The 22,074-nt window shown below is 47.0% G+C and overlaps 3 protein-coding genes across 8 annotated transcripts in view; 1 reads left to right on the forward strand and 2 right to left on the reverse strand.

Moving 5' to 3' along the window:
• Positions 1 to 3,645, reverse strand: part of MBD5 (methyl-CpG binding domain protein 5) — a 125,984-nt gene extending 122,339 nt beyond the window's left edge. For 2 of the 3 annotated variants that reach the window (XM_059852509.1, XM_059852507.1), the window contains exon 1: positions 3,272 to 3,644. The gene's annotated coding sequence lies outside the window, so the exon portion shown is untranslated. Of the gene's footprint in view, positions 1 to 3,271 lie in introns of all 3 variants that reach the window. The other variant, XM_059852508.1, reaches the window with a different exon arrangement.
• A 297-nt stretch (positions 3,646 to 3,942) lies between these two features.
• Positions 3,943 to 22,053, forward strand: ORC4 (origin recognition complex subunit 4). Of its 4 annotated transcripts, none has more exons than XM_059852513.1 (14): positions 3,943 to 3,961; positions 5,315 to 5,386; positions 6,152 to 6,228; positions 7,706 to 7,796; positions 9,091 to 9,166; positions 9,511 to 9,596; positions 10,805 to 10,853; positions 11,376 to 11,527; positions 12,837 to 13,010; positions 13,371 to 13,457; positions 14,999 to 15,107; positions 15,788 to 15,883; positions 15,965 to 16,032; positions 16,180 to 16,970. In XM_059852513.1, the coding sequence occupies exons 2-14, from the start codon at positions 5,315 to 5,317 to the stop codon at positions 16,366 to 16,368; spliced, it is 1,326 nt and encodes a 441-aa protein (XP_059708496.1). In that variant the 5' UTR covers positions 3,943 to 3,961; the 3' UTR covers positions 16,369 to 16,970. The 4 variants fall into 4 exon arrangements, with proteins under 4 accessions (XP_059708496.1, XP_059708498.1, XP_059708494.1 ...); XM_059852515.1 differs by lacking the exons at positions 3,943 to 3,961; positions 16,180 to 16,970 and adding exons at positions 3,968 to 4,172; positions 21,578 to 22,053; XM_059852511.1 differs by lacking the exon at positions 3,943 to 3,961 and adding an exon at positions 3,968 to 4,172.
• ACVR2A (activin A receptor type 2A) overlaps positions 16,964 to 22,074 on the reverse strand; it is a 52,502-nt gene continuing 47,391 nt past the window's right edge. The window contains exons 8-11 of the mRNA XM_059852510.1: positions 21,743 to 21,857; positions 20,991 to 21,129; positions 20,675 to 20,805; positions 16,964 to 20,224 (exon numbers count right to left, since the gene is read on the reverse strand). Of these exons, the coding sequence (XP_059708493.1) occupies positions 20,030 to 20,224; positions 20,675 to 20,805; positions 20,991 to 21,129; positions 21,743 to 21,857 (580 nt within the window). The 3' untranslated portion in view covers positions 16,964 to 20,029. The remainder of the gene's footprint in view (positions 20,225 to 20,674; positions 20,806 to 20,990; positions 21,130 to 21,742; positions 21,858 to 22,074) is intronic.

The following is a 22,074-nucleotide window of genomic DNA, read 5'->3' on the forward strand; positions in this document are numbered from 1 at the left end:
TCCAATGCTCTTCCAAAATTTCATCCCTAATACCAGCCTTGGTTCCTGTGCAGGCCCATTTGAAACTGATTGAGCAGTATTATTCCACTAATAGTTCCAAAAATAAATACAAAGAAAGCCAATGAGAGCCTGTGGTTTCCAACGTTCAAGTAACTCTTTAAAAGAATAAGCAGGTCCTTAATGACATAAGAGCATTAAAAAGGAAATAAATGTATCCTGTATCTTTTTATTTTTGAAATCAATGGTAATTCTGATTTCCACTGGGACAGAACAAGAACCAACACAGGGACAACCAAACAAAACTAAACCCTCAGACAACCCAACAAGCCTGAAAGAACAAACAGAATTTCCCAAAGTTTTGACAGGATTTTTGCAAAGGAAGCTCAGCCACTTTCAAAATTTGTGTCCCTGGCCATGAACAGATGAGACTGAACTGCTTTGTGCACGTGGCCTCTTAAGCCCATAGAGAGACACTGGGACATTAGTGGGGCTCCAGATGGGCACAAGGGGCCTCCCACCTGGCCTGCTGCTTTCCACAGGGAGCATCCACAGAGAGCACTGGCTGCTGATCCACAAACTCATGGTGGACTTACAGACCGTATTGCAGCCACTGATCTTCCACAGAGAAGGAATAACCACGAGGAACAGTCAGAAAAAAAAAAATAAAAACCCACTGACAAAGCGAATTAAATAACCCAGCTGAATCCCAAGGCATTCCATCCTGGAGAGGACTGTGATGATGCCAGGATCTCCAGTGCTTTTGAACAAGGAGAAACACTGATCCCTCCACAGCCCAAGAATGAAAGGACTGCAAGAAAAGTTCAATTATTGAAGGTATTGCATCATAAAGATTCTCCTCAAACATCCGCCTCCCTAATCCAAATAGAGACCAACTCATTTGTCCACAAAGGAAGCAAGGTATGGCAGCAAACTCCACGGAAACATTATTAAAGTCAGGCCTAAACAGCATCTTTATGCTCAGCACAGCCATGGCAGGTCATTGCTAATTCCAAACTATCTGCCCAGGAAGCCACTGACCCAGAATACAGCAAAAAAATGATTAATTCTGTCCCCAAAGATAAAGAACTGGAGAATCCGCACCAAGTTTTCCTAAAAGCAATCAGCACCTGTGAATATCTCAATAATAGCAGCAAAAAGAGCTTAGGAACCCAAACAAAAGGAAACTGTGTTGCCTTTCAGTTACAGCTGTTGATAATTCACAATCTTTCCTAGCCAGGTTGAAAGATTCAATTCCTTCAGCTCTTGGAAGGTTGTGACAGCACCCAGAAGGCCCAAACTAGCCTGAGACCCCTTTGTGCTATGCCTGCAGAAATGCAGGAATTGCCACCCAGAATCCCAGTCCCACCAGGGCTTCCTTGAGAGGGCCCTTCCCACCCCAACCCCACAGCTCTCCCTCCAGCACAGACTTGGCTGCAGGACTGGAGGCCTATGGAAATGAAGGTTTATCAGTAATTTTACCTCTAGGATTTAAAGCAAGAAAAAACTCTGAATTATTCTGCCCGGCTGCAGAATCCTGCTCAATTTTACTGTGTAACCATATGAAACCAAACCATAGGTACTTTAAAGCCCAAAACACAAGGAGATGGTTAAATCCTTGTAATAATTACTGTATCACTATAGGATGTGGAAGTTGGGGGCAGAGCTGCAGCTCTACATACACAGGGAATGTAATCCTGCAGCCACTATAGGCTTCCATGTACAGAGGAAAGCAGATCAATGGGATCTCAGGCTGAGAAAAGCAGCAGTGTCATGAAATAAAATAATGAAATTATGTCCTTTACTCTTGGACAGGCTTTTGCTGTCCAACTCCCACCTGTAGTAAACTAAAAAGAGAGTCACATGTTTAAATCACGGGTGTTTATACACAGATCTGCTGATTTTGGGGATTGACGCCGTCGAGGTTTGTCCCCACACGTTTAAACCCAAAGTTATTACAAGCAAAAAGAAAACTTAACAGCAAACTATTAGAAAGAGCTACAGTTATGGCTGCTGCCTCCAATTCTCCATCACAACATTGTCCAGTATCAATCCAGCTCTGCTCTTCTCCTGCTCCTTCCACCCCATCACATTACGGCTCTCGCCAACTCTTCCCAGCCTGACCCCAAAACCGCTGCTTCCCACCAGACATGTGGGTACAAACTAGAAATAGGAGACAGCCCAGCATGTCAGCAGAGCTCTTTCTTGTGGGCATCCTTCAGCGTGAGGCACAGTGACACACACTCTGCTGACCACCATTTAACCGGGATGCCCCTCTGGAACACGCACTCATGGCCTACTCCATGGTTCTGCACTCAGCACTTAATAAACCAAAAATAATAAGCCCAAAATAAACCAAAGCACTCCAACCGTCTTTTGGAAATTACAGAGGACATAATTAAGCTCCAGAAATAAGCAGACAACAGCAATTTCAATATAAACATCCTACTTGTGTAGGGGACTGTCTCATTTCAACTTGGTGTTAATGCCCCAACTCTTACTTCTGGATCCTTGCAAACATCTAGAAGGCTTCTCCCAACATTTCCTCGAGTCCAGAATTTAGTTTGACATTTAAAGCCATTACGTTTCAACCTATTTCAGATGTTTGAACACATAAGTTTCCCTCGAACCACCAGAAAACATGGTCAGGCCAGTCCACCAGCAGCACCTGACCACCACGGTGAGCGGGGATGGAGACACTTGGCCTTCCCAGCAGAAAGCCATGGAAAAACACATCCCGACATATACATTTGAACAAACCATTGACCAAATATAGCCGGGCACCACCGATAACCAGGGGCTGCCACCAAACCACATCCCAACCCTGCAAACACCAAGTCCAGCTCCTGGACTGTCTATCCCCTGGAAGTTCAGCTCGGGAAAGGGTCTTTGTACAAGTGGTCTTTGTACCTTCACCACCGCAGGGGTTTAATAACTCAAACAATAAGTCAAACAACGGCCTGGAACCTGGGGGGGCAACGCCGGGGCTCCCTGTTATCCCGGGAAAACAACACTTTCGGGACTCGGCCGGGGCTCAGCACCCACCGCACCACCCCGAACTTTGCCCGGCGCCCCCGCCACCATCACCCCCCTCCCCTCCCGCTCCGGAGGGGCCCAAAGGAGCATCCCCGGAGCATCCCCCGACAACAAAGCTGGGGCGGGGGGCGCCGGGAAGGGGCCCGAAGTGACAGGCGGTGCCCCCCCGGGGTAAACAGGGGGTAAACACGGGGTAAACAAACAACCCCCCCCGCCCCGCCGCTCCCCCCGCACTCACCTCAGGGCCCCCGGGCGCAGGGAGGAAGGCGGAGACGCACACAAAGGGTAATAAAGGGGGAGGAGGAGGAGGGAGCGGCGCTCCGCGGGGCCGCCCCCGAGGGACGGGGGGGGTCTCGGTGTGTTTGGGGGGGATGTGGAAGAAACTCCCCGGCGGGGCTGCGGGGGGGCAGCGACTCGGGGCCCCCCGCCCCCGCCTCGGCGCGGCGCTGCTTCGTGTCCCTTCAGCGGCGCGAACAACCGGCCGTCCCGCCGCCGCCCCCCCCCGCGCTCCTCCTCATCGCCGCCGCCGCTGTCGGGAAGGAGGAGGAGGAGGAGGAGGAGAAGGAGGAGGAGGAGGAGGAGGAAGAGGAGGGGAGGCAGCAGCGGCGGCCACCACCGCGCATGCGCCCCGGGGGAGCTCGGGAGGCCGCGGGGAGGAAGGGGGGGGGGAAACGGGGGGGGGGGGGGGGGGGGGAGACGACGACTTCCCACAGCGCCGCGCGCGCCGCTCCCGGAAACGGATCCGGGACAGGGAGGAAGGAAGGGGATGAGGGGGAGGAAGGGGGGGGAAATGGACGGGGAGGAAGTGACGAGTGCGGAGCGGAGGGGAGGGGAAGGGAGGGGAGGGGAGCGCTCGGTGACGTGAGGGGGCGGCGCGCGCGGGGGCCGGTGGGAGCACGCGCGCGCGCGCGGCCGGTCCCGCCCTCAGGTGAGGGAGGAGAGGGCGGGAAAGCGCCGTGAGGGCAGCGCGGGCAGGTGAGGGGGGCGGGCAAGCAGAGGGAGACCCAGCGTCTGTCTCAGCTTGTCGCCTTTGCCGGGAGGGACGTGCCGAGCAGCGGAGGATGCGCCCTCCCGCCCGCTCTTCATCTGCTCGGGCTCTGGCGTCTCTGAGGGAGCCGCGGATGCAGCCTGTGAGGACGGTAACGGGGAATCGGTTTCTGAGGGGATGAATGGCTGCCGGAGGGGTCTCGGGTGCTGGGGCGAGGTGAGGGTTGAGGGGAGCGTGCGAGCGGCGGTGGCCGCCCTCAGGTGTCGGAGAAGAGGCGAGAAACGTCGTGAGGGGATGTGGGGGGCCGGACAGGTGACCCCAGGACCCTCCAAGCCCTGTAGGGCCGCCTCCCATCTCCTCATGGGTCCTCTCAAGGTCCTCCCAAAATCCGCCCTCAGCGTCCCCACAGCCCCTCATAGACCCTTCCAGGCTCTTTGCGTTTCCTCTGTTCCCTCATCAGGGTCGTCACAGACTCCCAGGCCCGAAAAATCAACCCCCCACCTTCCCCATTCCCACAGCCCTTCCCCATTCCCACAGCCCTTCCCCAAATCCCTCCCCAAATAGACACTCCCCCCCACCCCCTTCCTTTTCGGAGCATTCCCAGACCCTCCCAGCCCCCATAAATTCCTCACCCCAAATCCCTCAGGACCACCCCCAAACCTTACCCAGGACCACTCCTCAGTCCCCCTCAAGACCTGTAATTCCCTCCCAGATCCCCCTTAGAGCCCCCCTCAGGCCCTCTTGAATCCCACTCAGAACCTACTCAAACTTCTCAATCCCATCATGATCCCCCCCAGGGTCCCCCCCAAACCCCCTCAGGATCTACCCAAACCTCTTTAGGGACCCCCAATCCCCTTAGAACCCCTTCAAGTCCCCTTCAGAGCCAGCTTGTCCAGAGAGATGCTGTGGTTATTGTTATGAACTGCACATTATAAACAAGGAGGGCCAGTTATTCCTGTAAAAACTTAATTATTGTGTCTTAATGTGTTTCCATGTGCTTGTAGCTTGTTCCAGCTGCAAAAACAGAAGGACATTATTTTAAACTCTGTAAAGCATCCTGAAACCAGTGCAGTTTAGGAGATGTGTATAAACATGGGTTTAATATTATCAGAAATAAATTTTAAATTATTTCAGTGTTTTGGCTCTTTTTCACTAGGAAGATGGACTGCTGCATCTTAGTTAAGAATAGATATTCATTACAGTCCTTAAAAGTGACCAACATCTAACTACAGTTTCTGACCTGGATTGTTTGGAAAGCAATGCTATTTAATAAAATGTTTATTTTCTCCAAAGATGAAACCTTCTGCAATGAGCAAGCGAAAGTTGAAGGACAGCAGTGCAGAAAGTGCTGAGTGCATTTCCCAGGTCAGTTTCATCTTTATTCATTCTTTTCATCAGTTTTGTCTTTATTCATTATTTTCTTTTCAAGTTATGGAACTTTTCCACCCTCTTCATTCATGTCATTGTATTTTTTTTTCCCCTAGACCAGTTAGAAAGACTTGTACAGATCTGGATACAGTTGTTAGGGCACTAAGTGGCTTTTGTATCTGTATTTCTTTCAGCTTCCCACCTGTTCCTTGCTTCAAGTGTTACAGTAATAATGTGGTAAAAAACTTAAAGGATGGTCTTGTGTTTTTGCAACTGTTTGTGGCAGCAGAGTTGCATAAATACTTTTATCCATTAAGATTTTTTTTGTCTTCCAGTTTGTAGGGTGAATCAGAACCCAGGTGACCATTTTTAGCAGCAGGACAGCAGCTGCCAAATCAGTTTTTAGTTTGTTTGGTTTTTTAAGCCTTTATTCTCCTGTTTTTCCAAAGTTGCTCGTTAAAAACGGTAATGCATCTTGCAAAAAATTATCCCTGGATCAGTGATTTCTTGTGTATTTTAATCTCTTCTAGTAGCTTTTTCTCCTTTATATAATATTTATACAATGTTCTGCCTCCTGCAACTTTCTTCTTACTTTCAAGACCCTTCTATCCTTGATAACAGTAAAAATTAATGTATTATAGAATATTTGTAACACCACAAAAGTGCCTAATTAACTGTTATTTTATTGCTGTAGTTACATTATTGGTAAAGTCTGCTGTTTGCAGCCCCAAACATTTTTCCTGTGCTGTGTTACATCCCTAGGTGCAAAAAATCTTACGAGAAAGATTCTGTCACCACTGTGCTGCTGGAAAACTGTTTGGGATGGAGCAGCAGTACAGGTGAGTGAGCAGCTCCAGGACTCAGTGACTTCTAATATAACTGCAGTAGTGAAATAGTCTGCTGAAGTCAGAGTTTGCTGCCTCTCTGTTTTGCTAAATGATGCAGGTTTAAATGACTTCCAGCCCAGTGCTTCTAGCAATTATTTGCCTCAGATTCAGACAGTTTTTATACAACTGTTCCCTCCTGGTTTTGTCAGGCTCTGAGTTTTGGATTTCTTGTCCTTGTCTTGCATCTCTCATTCATGAAACACTTTTCTTTTTGATGCTCTCAGTGCATGTCCTAAGGCTTTGTGTAATGGCCTGGCAAAGCAAGAAGTTAAATTTTCTTGCTGTGATACTTCATTTTTACTTCAGATTTTCTCCTGTTTGTTGGTGAGCTGTGTTAGAAGTAAATCTTCAAATTTCTGTGCCAGCACTGTGTTTGTTGAAGCAGAAACCCGTATTTAAACCTACTTCTGGAACCATCCAGAGGGGGAATTTAGGGTTAGGAAGAAGAGATTTAGTGGGACAATGACAGTCCCAGTATTTACAGATGCAGGTCAAATTCTGCAGATAACAAACATGTATTTAAAGGACTTGTTTTAAGGAATTAATTCTTCCAAGGTTGACTTTATGTAAGTGGAATCACCTGAAGTGAGCACAAGTTTTCATTACAAGAGGGACAGAACCATTTGTTAAAACAGTGTACTGGACCTGCAGAGCTCACTTAGGCATTTTATTGCTGTTGTGAGTAAATGTATTTCTGTTATGTCAGTTTTACAAAACAAGCCTCCCCCGTTGATACTGGAATTCTGAAAAGCAATTTCCAGGCTGTGTCCTGCTCAATGTGCCACTGGTAGTAAATAACCCTGCAGGGAAAACACAAGGAGCTCCCCAGCTGTGATTTTCCCTTCCCAGGATGTCTCAGGGCTCTTGGCTGGAGCTGGCTCTCCAACAGGGACCAAACCCACACGTGTTGGCTGACTCCCTCACCCCTTCAGAAGCAATAGCAGATGTCAGTATCCCATATTCCAAAAGCACGTTATTGATGTGTAAGCATTTGGGAATTGCATTATTGGGATGTGATTTCCCAAGCATTTGGGAATTGCAGCTGTCAGAGGGTGCTGTAAGCACTTTAAATGTGGTTTGAGGTGATGAGTCTATCTGCAGGTAATTGGTAATTGAACAGTGGGAGCCAGAAAGCAATCTATTTCCTAAAGAAAGAAATAATTATTGAGGTCTGTCCTTTCACGGCAGAGAATTGCAGAACTTTATGAATTAGTGATAATTCTCAACTTGGGCATGTTTTAATATTTTAAAGTATTTTAAGAGCTCTGATCACTGAGCCCTTTGTACTTTATTGTATTACATTTTGCATGCCCTGAGTGTTGGCTCTCAGAGCAAGATGAAGTGGATCGAGTTATTCTTTGAATTTTCCCTGGGTTTGGGGGATGTTGTCAGCTTTGAGGATTTCAGCCTGTTTCTGTTTCCTACACAGACATTTGCTGGAGCTGCTGAAAAGAACCACGGTGCACGGGGAGAGCAATTCCGCCCTCATTATCGGCCCCCGGGGATCCGGGAAAACGGCGGTAGGAGCAGCTCCTGGAGCTTTGTGTGGGTCCAGCAGAGCCTCACTGAAGTCCTGGGAGCCTTTGCAGCTCTGCCTGGTTTTACAGAGAGAATTGCTAGTGGTTTGCATAGAAATTCAAAACATTCCAGGGCTTTCTCTGGAAATTCTGTTCAGGAACAGCATGGAGAAATCTGTTCCTAACACTCGTCTTTGCAATTAAAGCCATGGTCTGATTACTCTTTAATTAACCTGGTTTTTTAATTAACCTTTACAGTGGGCTCTCACTGTAAAAATGATGAAAAGGCATCCCAAAGCTCTAAAAGGAGTAGTCTGAGGGGTGGGCTTCTCCACAGCTGTGTATATGCAGGGAATGGTCAGGAATATTGTTGCCTGCCTTGGAGCAGAATATTTTTTGGTGGTTATGGTTTACAAGTGTAGGTTTTGTATTTTAAGGGAATTCCCCTTAGCTGAGGCACGTGAAGGGTTGACCTCTAACTGAAGTGCTTAATACTTCAACATTATTCAAACCCTCAAGTCTTTAATGTTTACATTAAAAGATGTGATGAAAATTTGTGGTCCTTTCAGACAGATTATAAGCAAAATCACTTATGCAGAATGAATTACTTCCTCTTTATATATCAAGTGAAAGATGCTGGAGTAAAGAAAATCATGTGTGTATATTTATACTTGCACATAGGTGGGAGCTACAAATGCTCCTCTGAAGAAGCCAAAGCAAATAGTCGCTTTTTAATTTTTAAATTTAACATTTCCACTACTTACAGATATTTTAATACAAGTTTTTACTAGTAATAAGTTCTTGATGGACACCAAATTTGGGAGTTTTATAAGCAGCAGTTGGTGCAATTGTGCAGTTTTAAGTTTGTCTACCAGAAGAAAAGAATAAAGCAGAGTTTCTTTTAAGATTTAAAGCAGAGAGTTTCTTTCTACATCATCCAAACAAGCCGTGAAGCTGAATATGGCACCAACTGAAGAGTCAAATTCTCTCACATCTCAAATTCATAAAGCTTTTTGATTAAGGCAAAAGCCCCAGATATTAGCCCAAAAAATAAGTGACTGAAATACCAGAGTTATTTTCCTTTCCCTTCCAGTTCAGCAGAATGAGCAAATGTAATTGCCACAGTCACGGCTGGTGAAGGCAAAGTTGTCATTTTAGTGTTTGAGTCTGGAAATTACTCAAACATGTTCTCTAATGAAACCTTACTGTTTCCTATCCTATAATATCTGCAGTTACATGTTCCTCGCTGTTAAAAACTTTATCTTCTCACAGAAATTCTGTATTTTTTCTTTCCTAGTTATTAAATCACGTCTTAAAAGACCTCAGGGAAATGGAACAAGTGAGAGAGAACCTCTTGGAAGTCCATCTGAATGGTAAGTAAACCATCATTGATCCAGGGCTCTGTTATATTCAGTTCTGTGTTTTGGATGTACTGAGTGAAATTTTTGCTTTCAGTGATTTAGTCCAGCCTAAATTATGGCCATGTTTGTCTGTGAGCTCCAAATTGCCTCTCTTTGTATTTCTTTATATGAAGGGAACTTCTGTGCTCTTGGTGACAGAATTAAGTCACCTGTCAGGTACAGAAAACTCCTGTCCAGTCTGATTTTAAAAAGGCAAAAAGCTCTGTAAGGCTGGCTAGGGAGAGAAGCTGCTGTTAGGTTTCTAGTGGGAGTGAAGGACAGCTGCCAGTTCTTCATGAGGAATCCTTTTCTTTCAGGGCTTCTGCAGACAAATGATAAAGTGGCCCTGAAGGAGATCACCAGGCAGCTGCAGCTGGAAAATGTGGTTGGGGACAAAGTTTTTGTGAGTGACTTCACTCACCCTCCAAAACCCTTTCCTGGACACTGGGGCTGTGGGATGGAGCTTGCAGGAGCTGCCTGGGCTGGGACTGCCAGCAGCTCCACACAGGAGCTGGGGTTCCCTTTGCTGATGGAGCAGTACTGATGCATCCTTATTATTTTGTAAAAACCCACCAACCTGTGCCTTACAGGAGGGAAAAAGGGAAGTCTGTCTCAACAAGCCCCAGAAAAACAAACTTAAACATTCCAAAATTATTCCAAAGTATTAGGTATTTATAGTATTCCTTAATTATTAATAGTCTTCCTTAAGTATTCTGAACTTAGGTATTCCAAAGAAACTTTATTCAAAGATGTGGGGAATTTGGAAATGTTGTTTTTAATGTTTCTAAACAAAGAATGCAACCAAAAAAGAAGGATCTTTAATATATTATCAACCCTTTTTTGTTCTGTCCAAAAAGGAAATCTGTCCAGGCTTCCTAGAGCTCTCATTTTCCATGGAATTTCAATTAAAATATTGGCTGCCATTTCCCTTTTCCCACAGATAAACTGATTTACATTTGTACTGAGGACAGTCCTAAAAAGAGTGACCAAAGTGCTTGAAAATAAATTTCCCTCATTTTCTGTAACTCACATCCGGAGGTTAAATTGGCTTTTCTGCCCCCTTTGATAGGGCTTGTGGTCTTCAGTTCATTACTTCTCATCTCACACTGGAGGGCTGCAGGGTGGGCCAGTTTGTGGAACTGGACCAGGGTGGGCACAGCCATTCAGGGTTGTTTTCAGAAGTGTTTGATGCTTCCATCTGTTCAGTGAAGTTGCCAGTTAAACCCTGCACCCTGCTCCCTCTCAGTGGAACACGTTAGGTGGCACTTCTTCCATGTGTGTGGCTGGAAAATGAGGATGCAACAGCTATTTCAGGAAGGATGGAGCTGCCTGTGAATGTAGCTGATTGCAGGCATTCTCCTGATCACTCGTTTTTGCCTGTCTGGGGCAGTTTGGGGATTTCAGACAGGGAAAACATGGAGGAATGTAGAGTTATCATTGTTCTTGTCCTGAGGAGTTTATGATTACACAGCTTGAAGTACCATTGGACATTTTTGAAAGCTGAGTTTTGGAAGGGAATGGCCTCCATTGCAGGTCTGAATTTGCTGTAATTAGACAATTCTGAGAATGACACTGCAAATCTATTCTGAAACTTCTTTATTCTCTGTCTAGGGCAGTTTTGCTGAGAACCTTGCCTTCCTCCTGGAAGCTCTGAGGAAAGGTAAACACTAAAAATCCCTGTTCTGAAACTCTGAGTCACTTGACTGGAAAGGGGAGCTTTTTCTTCTACTTTACAGGTGGAATGAAGAAACTTAGCCCAAGAATGTGTCATGGATACAAAATACTGTAAAGAATAGTTAGTACTGATTACTTTACTGAACATAGTGTATACACCTGATACTGATATATACACCTACTGTAACTTTTAACAGGGCTTGCATGTGATGTTAGCTGTGAAGGACAGATTCTTTTATCCAGATTGATGCAATTAAAAATGTTGTTTTTTAAATAAAATTGGCCAAGTGTGTCTTCCTTGCAGCCAGAAATGCTGTTTGGCAGAACACTACAAAGCCTTCCCAGTTTTTCCATGTATTTTCCTTTTTGCTGTTGGACCTGTAGGAAAGGAGGGCTTAGTGAAAAGCTGAAAGGAAATTGTGCATTTTTAACCCCATCATTAAAGAGAGCTGTAGGAATGAAAGTCTAATGCTGGAGTTGCCCTGCTAACTCTCCAAATTTCTCTCAGGAGACCGAACCAGCAGCTGCCCAATTTTGTTTGTCCTGGATGAATTTGATTTGTTTGTCCACCACAAGAACCAGACCCTGCTCTACAACCTCTTTGACATCTCCCAGTCTGCACAGACCCCAGTGACAGTTATTGGGCTCACCTGCAGGCAGGTAAGAAATAGCATTTCCTCATTGCAAGTTTTTAGCCGTTTTAAAGTGACTTTTGTCTTAGTTAGAACGACTTCTCCTTCACTGGAACCTTTGAGACTTTGCTCATTTATCCATTCTTCTAACTTTTGTATTGGGAAGGGGGATGTAAAAAAAAAATCATTTGTGCTGAGAGCAAATTGAAGATGCCCAAAGCCTTCAGGCCCACTGCTGAAGGAGCAAACCAACATTTCTAAGGACACACATTCAATATTAGGCCGTGGTTCACTCTTTGGAGGGGCTCCTGAATTTCTTGGTTGGCAGTCAGAAAGGACAGAGTTGTAGTAACTTGTTTAAATCTCTTTTTTTTTTTTTTTTTTTTTTAAGAAACCACCTCAGTAGGGTGGTTTCTTTAAAAAAAAAAAGAACATGAGTTCAGGATCCCTTTTTCTATCAAAAGTTCACTTTTCAGTTTGCTATGATTTTACAATGGCATTATGTTGAATTGTGGGCAGGTTGTGTGAAATAATTCCTGGGGAACACAATGGAAATTGGATAAAACTGCTCCTGTTTTCACAATGAACTGTTGGTGCTGGGGATAGTTGGGTTGTGACAAGAAGAATAATTAAAATCTCTTATCAAAGCCTGATTCTGGGTTTGACTGGGATCAGGTGATACCCAGCTGGGCAAATTTCTGGAAGTGAATAGAAAAGGTAATTGTTGATTTAATAAATTACAATCTTTCCTTTTGCATCATCACTGTCCTGAGTCTGCTGTGCTCCTCACCCATAATTTAGGACCTTTTATCCCCTGCTTGGAGTGTAATTCAGGAAGTGTCTCCAGAGTGACAGCTGCTGTTTCTGAGGGGTTTCTTTGGCTTTGAAGTAATTTTGGGGATTTTTAAGCTGTGTGCTCTCAGGCTGACAGAAAGCACGTGGCCTGTCAGCTGCCAGCCCCAGTGAGAGCACACAACTTGTCCAGAGCCCTGATAGGCTGCAAGGTTTGATTCAGCCTTAAGTAGCTGAAATATTCCCATAATCTATGGAGACATTTTGCTGGGTTTCCTAGCAACAAATGATCCTGTGTGATGTGGAGCATCACGTGGGCTGGGGTGGTTGGTGGCATTGCAAGGCACATCAATTAAAATCATCAGCAAAGGGCTTGTTAGAACATTTAACTTATGTTACAACATTTTAAGCCTGAGAATTCAATAATTCTTTCTTTTTTCAGCACACTTTACTTCAGTGATTTGTCTGTGCTGTAGCAAAGAAAACACCAAATTCATCTGCTTTTTTAATTACTGTTTTTCCTTTTTTTTTTAATTTTCATCAAGGATATCCTGGAGCTCTTGGAGAAGAGAGTGAAGTCAAGGTTCTCCCACAGACAGATATATTTGATGAATTCCTTTGATTTTAAGCAATACCTTAAGATATTTAAGAAACAGCTTTCTCTTCCTGCTGAATTTTCCGATGAGTCGTTTGCACAAAAATGGAACAATAATATTCAGGTACTTGAAGCATTTTATACTTGATTTCAGGAAAAATTCTAAAGTGAGAGCAGTTTACTTTACACACATATCCTTTACCAGTAAAAGTGTAAAGCTTTTACCTAAGATGGGCATTTCCTTTCACTGGCTGTGTGACATGGAATAAATTAAATTATTATTGAGAATCTTTGCTTATTGAAGTCTGGAGGTAAAATTGTCACAGGAAAGACCAGAAAGTTGAGGTTGGACATGAAAATTGGATTGTCAGGTGTAAGCTGAGCTCTTTAAAAAATATATTTACCTGTTATTTTTCCAGGTGAGTATGAAATGATTAAAAGTGAATAAGAGGTGGTTAAAACATCACTGTATTGTTTCTTGCAGCATCTCTCAGAGGATAAAACGGTGCAGGACGTGCTGCAGAACCTCTTCCACCACACCAAAGACCTGCGCTCGCTGCATTTGCTGCTGGTGTGTATCTGGGTATTTCTGAAACAGCTCCTTGCAGTAATTCATGAGCAGCTCTTGTGGTTTTCAGGCCACTAAGCTGAGCTTTGCCTGAAACATTTCATAAAGCTTCAGCCAGTGCTGGCTCCCTGCAGGCTTTGTCAGCCTGTGCTGTGTCAGTGAGTGGGGTAACTCCCATCCTGTAGCAGTTACCCTGGCAGGATGGGCTGTTCCATTCAGATGGGGCTGAGCTTTTGCTATTTAACTTTCTCCAAGCCTTTCCATTTATGAAACAAAACTGTAGGTGAAACCCTTTGAAACTATTTTTTCTTTTCTGAGATTGTTTTTGGTTCCTGGTGAATCCTGACATCTGCTCATATTGAAACTTGTTTTTTCTACTTAAACTTCCATCACCTCAGAGGAGCTGCAGCTCTCTTGGAGGGTCTTTTTTAAATTTAAGCTGCCTCCCTAATTCTGCTTTGGAACACAGCTCATATAAGTGCACTGACACTCTTACAGAGGATAAATAACACTTATTTAACCATCCTAAACTATCCCTGTGCTTGTGTCAGTGTGCAAAGCCCCCTGACTGTACCAGCCCCATGGCTGTTGTGCCTGCCCAGATGTGTGCCCTCCTGCTCTGGGCTGGGCTGGCTCCAGTGCTCCCAGCTCCTCCTGCAGTGCTCAGGGCCACCCTGAGAACCAGAGCAGAGCCCTCTTGGTGGTGCTCTGGGCACTGGAGCTGGTTACAAGATTGCAGATTGTTCCTAATGCAGGGCACCCATATCTGTGCCTGTGGCTGCTCTGGAGGCCAGGGAAGGAGCTGATGGCAACCAAGAGCCTCCCTGAGTAGGTGAGAGCTGAGGCTCAGCTTTCCCCTTGTTGTCTGCAGCATGTGCTGAGCTCTTCCTCTGGAAAGAGACCTTCTGTTCTGAAGTCAACTTCCCAATAAAAGCACATAATACAGGTTCTGGAGGGATGAGTGAGGAGTTCCTGGACAAACTGTGGAGAAGAAAAGGTTCTGGGGAGACCTTGGAGCCCTTCCAGTGCCTGAAGGGGCTCCAGGACAGCTGGAGAGGGACTAGGGACAAGGGATGGAGGGACAGGACCCAGGGAATGGCTCCCAGTGCCAGAGGGCAGGGCTGGATGGGAGATTGGGAACTGGGAATTCCTGGCTGGGAGGGTGGGCAGGCCCTGGATCGCTGGCAGTGTCCCAGGCCAGGCTGGACAGGGCTTGGAGCAGCCTGGGGCAGTGGGAGGTGTCCCTGGGTACCAAAGCAGGTGCAGAACAGCTGTAAGTCGTTTCTGCAGCAGCCTCTGAGGTGCTGATCCATGGACATGGATATAAACAGGTTCAGGAGGATTTATCTCCTGGAATCAGGAGGCTTTAAGGTTTTAAGCCTGGAAAACCTTCCTGGCAAGATGAAATTGAAGTGCCAGCTGTTTGCAGGGTTTTCAGTGTGAAGCTGTGTGTGTGTGGGGTTTATCCATTCCTGTTCCAGGGTCACTCCAGGGAGCTGTGTCCATTCCCAGCAGGAGTGCAGTGAGCTGTGTGTGTGTTGCAGATGCTGGCCAGCAGCGCAGTGACCGTGCACCACCCCCTGCTCACGGCTGCAGACCTGCAGGAGGCCAGCAGGCAGCACAGCACCGACTCCAAGGCCAACATCGTCCATGGTAAAGCCCAGCTGCTCCCCTGAACTGGTCTGGAAGCAGGGCAGGTGTCGAGTCCCTGCCTGGAATTCTCCTGGTGGAGGAGATGCTGTGTAGGGGGTGTTCCTGTGGGTGTGAGCTGCACAGGCATGGCCCATGGAGTCTGCTCTGAGCCACACCTGCCTGTGGGTCCTGCAGTGCCAACTTGGATACTCGCAGTTCTTTCCTTTCTGTGGGAACAGCCCAATCCTGAACATTTCTGCTTCAAATACACAGCAAACAAATGTTCTCTTATCAATCCTCTCCAGTCTCAAGCTGTGTCAAGGGAAGTACAGGTTGGATATTAGGAAAAAGTTTTTTACAGAAAGGGTGATAAAGTTGTGGAATGGCTGCCCGGGGAGGTGGTGCAGTCCCCATCCCTGGGTGTGTTTAACAAAGCCTGGATGTGGCACTGGGTGCCAGGGCTTGGCTGAGCTGTTGGGGCTGGCTTGGACTCAATGGTCTTGGAGGTCTCTCCCAGCCTGGTGATTCTGTGAATCCTGTAAGACTTTGAATTCTGGAATTTCTTTACATAATAGATACAGAACAGCAGTGGGTGAGGCCCAGAGTGTATAAAAATAGAGGAATAAACAGAGTGGGTGAAGTGCCTGTGTTTGTGATGTGCTCAGGGGGGAAATACTCAGGATTCTTGTCTTTCCCTGCAGGTTTGTCTGTGCTGGAAATCTGCCTCATCATAGCCATGAAACACCTGAATGAGGTCTATGATGGAGAACCATTCAACTTCCAGATGGTTTACAATGGTGAGAGCAGTGCCTGAGCTTCACAAACCCTGCCCCACTCGCTTCCTTCTAACTGCCCATTTTCTTCTGCTGCTGCTGCAGAGTTCCAGAAGTTCATCCAGAGGAAGGCACACTCTATGTACAACTTTGAGAAGCCAGTTGTCATGAAGGTGAGCCTGAAACGCATTTTTCTTTGGAGTTGTAAAACATTTCAGTTTTAGTTCCAGAGCACAGGGATAGTCAGACAGAGCCCTAGAAGGGAGTGGGGTGTTCTGGGGCAGGAGTGTTCCCTTCCAGTCGCCCTTTTCCTCCCCAAGGCCTTTGAGCACCTGCTGCAGCTGGAGCTGGTGAAGCCGCTGGAGCGGCCGTCGGCGCGGGCGCAGCGCGAGTACCTGCTGATGAAGCTGCTGCTGGACAGCAGCCAGATCATGGACGCGCTGCAGGTCTACCCCAACTGCCCCACGGACGTCAAGCAGTGGGCAGCCTCCTCCCTCAGCTGGCTCTGAGCTCCACAGCCCTGCTGGGATGCTGGGAGCTCCAGCACAGGGAATGTCTACCCACAGGAAGGTGTTCAGATCAATGCATTTTTGGAAGCAGCTTTCTTTGCTGATCCGTTTGGGATTTTCTAGGGAGAACGGTGCTGCTGTTCTCCTCCAGCAGCCAGAACTGTGCCTCACTCACTCGCAGGTGCTTTAGCTCAGCTCAGTGCCAACTCCTGCTCTCACACTCGGTTCCCACTTGGAGAAATCCAAGCTCTGGCGTTTCTCCCTGTGGCTGAGGGCTCTGGATCCTGGCTCAGGCCATGCTGCCCTCCTGGCTCCCTTCTACAGCCCCGTCAGGTCACAGCTCACACTGCACTTTTCCATCTCAAATCTGACTTGACGTGGAAAATTTATCCAATTAAATCTTTAATCACAACTGAATTTACTTCATTAAATGTTAAATCCAACAGGCGTCAGCCACAAGGGCTGTTTTGTGCCAAGTACAAGGTAACATCTTTCCATACCCAATTTTTTGGAGCAAAACTCAAGAGTTTGGCTCAAGAGCTGCTGTAGGACCAGCCCCATGTGTTTATTTTAAAATAAAGTTTTCGAAGAAGCGTTTGCAAGTCAGAGTAGTCACATTTTTTATTTTCCCGCTGGGGAAGAGGGCAGAGTATACATTTGTATTTGTACAATATTTAACAATCACTTTATTGAGGGCGAGGGGGGGTTGGTTGGTTTTTTGGCACTCGCAGAAAAGCAGCAAGTGCCTTTTAACAGTAGTACAACAACCTGTGCCCAAAACACTGACAAATACAAAGAGGAAAGTTAAAGTAATCGCTCACCAAACTCGAGAGGTAACGAAGAGGAGATGGACTGAAAAAAAACAAACTGGGGGGAGAAAGCAAAGCAGTCCTGCTGGTTGAGTATCTGAGGTAACAGATGTTCCATCAAGGATGCTACTGGAGTCCTTTTGCCCAGGGATGTGTATTGCAGCTTCCTGTGTTTTGTACCAAGTGTTCCTGATTAACAGAAATGTCTTTAAAAAGGTTAAAAAAGCTGGCAAAGAGGAGAGGGGTGATGACTGATTGTGGATGCTGATGGGAGCAGGACAGGTCTCAGCACTGGGTACAGGTGAGGTTTGAGAAGTGCACTGCTGCGGTTCCTGGGGCATTCCATGCTGGGGGGAGTTTGGGAATACCTCAGGAAGGGCAGCACTGGTTCAGCCCCCTCCAGCAGCTCTGGGGCCCTGGGACAGGAACTTGTCACCCTCAACAGTCACAGCTGGTGGGGCCAGGCAGGAAGGGAGCAAGGGCACTGCCTGAACCATGCCAGAATCCTCCCTAGCACTCCTGGATCCTGCCCTTGCTGCCCCCAGCTCACTCACTGAATGCTCTGAAGTGACACAGGAATTCATTCCCTAGCCCTGGGGGCACAGCTGGAGCACAGCAGCTGGGGAGATCACTGAGCCATTGAAAGCTTTGGGGAGGAGCAGCCTTTCCTCAGGGAAAGGCTACATGGTGCTGGAAATCCCAGGAAGCTGGGAGTGGAGCAGAGCAGGGACAGCCCAAAGGTAGGAGCCAGCCCCCAGCCTGCTGCAGCTCCTTGGGAGGGTCCCACACAAGGAGGGACTTGGGTACAGCTTCAATTTTTGCCCTGGATTGCCAAGAGCACAGAATGGAAAGTGGCTCCGGTGCTGGCAGGGAAGGGTTAAAGCCCCGAGGTGTCCGTGGTTGGGATTTGTTCAGAACTCCAGTCCTGCCCTGCTCTGTGTGAAGTTCAATTAAAAGTGGAGCACGAATGGAAGCCAAAGGGAAGCGTCCAGCCAAGAGGACCCCACAAACTGGATCTCCTTCCCTTTTCCAAGGGCCCCTTGGAGCAGGATCCTTGGGCACGGCTGTGACCAGCAGTGCCACAGCCCTGGCTGGAACATCAGCCCTTCCTCCCTCCCTGCCCAGAGCTGCCTCGGCTTCATCCATCACATCCCACTGCTGCCAGGGATGCAGTTCCCAGATCCAGGTTCCAGCCAGCCTTCAGGAGCTGCCACCTGCTGCTTTCCAGACACTGGGTGTGGACACACGGACACAAGGACACACAGCACACCACGGGCCGCTGCCGGCTCTGCTCCAGGGGCTCACAACGTTTATTTTCCTTGGAATTTGGTGTGAAGGATCCAATCAATGCAGTGGGACAGCATTTGGGAGAAGCACTTTGGCACGCAGCTACCAGTCACTGTAATTCCAGCACAAGGCTTGACATCCTGAACTCCAGTGCTGGACTTGTGCATTTCCATGTTTTTCCTCGTTTCCTGTGAGTCTGCGCTCTGGCCATTGAAATTCCTTTCGTTACCTCGGAATGGTCATTGCATATTGTGAGCAGAACTAGGTTATCCCTGAAATTTAACATTTAGGATCTGCAATCTGTGGCTAGAACCTTGTGAGTGACTCCAGGCTCAACCTGTGGCTCACAGGCAGTGAGCTGCACTCCCCTCCCATGGCACCGAGCTTTGAGTGGAGGGAAGCTGCAAATCTCCAAGCAGAGGGTGAGGAATTGGGGGAACTGAGCTTCCTGAGGTGATCCTGAAACAGTGACACAGCCCCCACTGCCTGGCGGGACAGGGAACACGCGGCGACCTCGGCACAAACATAAATAGGAAAAAGACTCTTTATCAAAAAAAAAAAACAACAAGAATTCAGAGCTTTCCAGTGTCACAGCTCAGAGAAAATTAAAAAAAAGAAAAAAAAAAAGTCATGCTTAAGGTTTCAAATATTCCTCAGACACAGCAAACCTAAATAGTATTCAGTTAAATAAATGGATGAGATACTCTGGGAAATGGAGGGAAAAGCTTTCAACTAAAAGAGGAAGGAAAATTTTCTTTCAATAAACAGCACTTTTTCTTTTTTATACACAACAAGCGAGTACAAGAAAAGGCTAAAAACACGGCTCTAGGAATGGCCACTTCCTGGGGGCATGAAGCTTTCCCCTTCTTAAATAACACAGGGAATTGGGAATACATCATTTACAAAACACGGAGCGGTTTATTATTCCAATTAGTGTTGTCAATCATAATTTAGCGAGGTGGAACTGAGGTATACCTGGTTGAGGGAGGTTAAGTAATACTTGGAAGCCTCTTTGCTCTATCCCATTGATTACTCTTGTTTCTGTACACGGAACAGCAGCACACGGAACATTCACAAGCTGTGTCGTAGTCGCATTACAATAGTCATTTTATAAACAACAACGAATGCAATAAAAACAAGTTACCCTTTTTTTTTTTTGTTGTTTTTAAATCTGAAATGAAATGTTTTTGATTTAAAAAAAATAACAGTAGTTCATTTAAAGGAATTAGTCTCTTCTGACAGGGATTACGAAATCGGATGTCAGTGTTTAAAATGCTCATTAGCCCGTTCAGGTCCGGATTCTTCATTGTAAGTTCCTTATCAGCACGTGAGGGGTTCTCAGTCACGTCCTTCAGGTGTAAGCAGGGAATGCAGAAAGTCTCATGGATCCACGTTGGGGAGGAGGAGGAGGAGGGGGAAAACAAAGGATAAACACCTCTTGGTGATGTTCCAGAGAGACTTACCATCCGTTCTTGCCACCCGGAACAGCAGTGACGCCAGCAGTCCGTGCGCTGTAGCAGCTCCAGTGAAGAGTCCTGTGGTCACTTCCATGACCAGTGCAACTATCATAGACTGGATTCTTTGGGAGGAAAGTCAACGTTTGTCACCATTGTGACCACAGTCACGATGTCCTCTGTTGTTATAATGTTAGTGAGTTTTTGCATCTGGATGATCCTCTCCTCCACGCAGCCCGCCGACAGCCGCGCCTCGGCGTCGTGATCCCAGCACTCCTCGATGGTCTCGCACAGCATCGCCATTCCCTGGGGACAGCAGCCAGGGAAACAGCACACATCAAAAAGGGCACTGCAGGGGACACCTGGCAAATGGGAACCTTTGTGTCCCACGGGATGTTTGGTGTGAACCTCCAGTGTCCCGTAGGGCCTCAGCTCTGCTTTGCTCTGCACTATTGAACAAAAACTCCTCAACAACAGCAGGGGGAAAATCCTTCCCTGCACCGCTGGAGCCTCCCAGGGTTTTAAAAAGGTGAATCCCTCAGACACCAAATGGGACTTCACTGCAAAGTAACTCCAGGATCTCTTCTTCCACCAAAAAACTGAAAAAATCCCTCACTTTCTAATACTAAAGAAAAGGCAGTCTAAGATGAGGAACATGGACAGCCCGTTTAACTCCTGCTGGAATTATGAAGCCCCTCCCAAACCCCAGTGTGATGGACACAACACGGCATGGACAGTCGGCTGGGTCACACTTACAGAATGTTTCTGCCAACACTCCCTTAGGACAGGCCTCTTCTTTTTGTGCACCACAACTTCCTGCATGTCCTCCAGGGAGGGGTGCTGGCCAATCTCCTCCTCGAAAGGCAGCATGTACTCATCCACGGGGCCTGCAGAGGGAAACACGAGTCAAGCAGGGAAGGGAGAAGGGAGAGGGAAGATTGCCACGTTGGCAATAATCAGGACCCGGAGTGGCTGGGGTTAGAAGGATTCCCAGCCCACCCAGGCCCACCCTCCCAGCAGGCCAGCGGGCTGCAGCTGCCCGGGCAGTCCCGTGGCAAGGCGGCTCCCTCACCGTCGGCGGCCGTGCAGCGCGAGGCCAGCTCCCAGAGCACCAGGCCCATGGCGTACATGTCTATCCTCAGGAACGCGTCCCTCTGGAAGTTGATAGCACCTTCGAGCACCTCGGGAGCCATGTACCTGCGGGTGCCCACCTGCAAGGGCACAAAACACCCATGGTTGTGCCCACAATCATCCCCAGCACGGGCACTGCCCGCTGCTGCCACAGGAAACCCCTGCTTTGTCCCCAGTTAAACGCAGCCGTGGTTCTTCCTGCCTTAGGACTAAATCCTGGAGGTTTCATCACCCAGTTTTTGAATAGTAAGTAAATAATTAATAAAATATTACAAAAGTTCTTGTGTCGCCCTGATTTTTAAAGTTTTCCTAGGCCTTCTGATGTTTACATTCTTGTAACAAACTTTCTCACACGCTTTATGTAAATAACTGATTGTTTTGCATTCTTTTATGGAGGAGGAGAAATCTGATGGACTGTTGGTTTGTCCAGTGTCATTGGAGAGGTGGCACTGTCACCCTCCAATCCACTGGCACTTTTGGAAATCTATAAATGTTCAGTCAGAAATTAAATCCTCTCTTTTTTCCTAGGAAGAGCCGCGTGTCCACGTCACGTTATTTCTACAGTGACATTCATTGTCCAAATTGTCCAGTCAGGATAAAAGGGGGGACAGGCCAAGCAAAGAGCCTGAGGGGAGATTCCCATTCACATCCAGCTAACAGCTGGATCATTCCTGGAAATAACTCGGGATTTACCTGTCCATGGGTGTCTCCTGCAGACTTTCCAGCCTCAAACTTTAAAGCTAGACCGAAATCAGCAATACAAGCCGTGAGGTTGTTTTTCAGCAGCACGTTCTTGCTTTTGATGTCCCTTTCAAGTTCAAGAAAAAAAACACAAATTAGAGATCTAGAACACAAAATACAGCTAAAACTCTAAGGAAAAGGGAACAGCATAAAACAAGGAACATTATGGTATGAAAGGCAAGAAAATTATAAATAATTAGGTAAGTTTGGAGTGTCCTTGCAGACCTTTATTTTTACGGGAATAAATGAGACAGTAATTGGAACTGTGATTTTGTGCTTGTTGT

Source organism: Haemorhous mexicanus, chromosome 8 (genome assembly GCF_027477595.1).
Source record: "Haemorhous mexicanus isolate bHaeMex1 chromosome 8, bHaeMex1.pri, whole genome shotgun sequence".
Lineage (NCBI taxonomy): Eukaryota > Metazoa > Chordata > Aves > Passeriformes > Fringillidae > Haemorhous > Haemorhous mexicanus.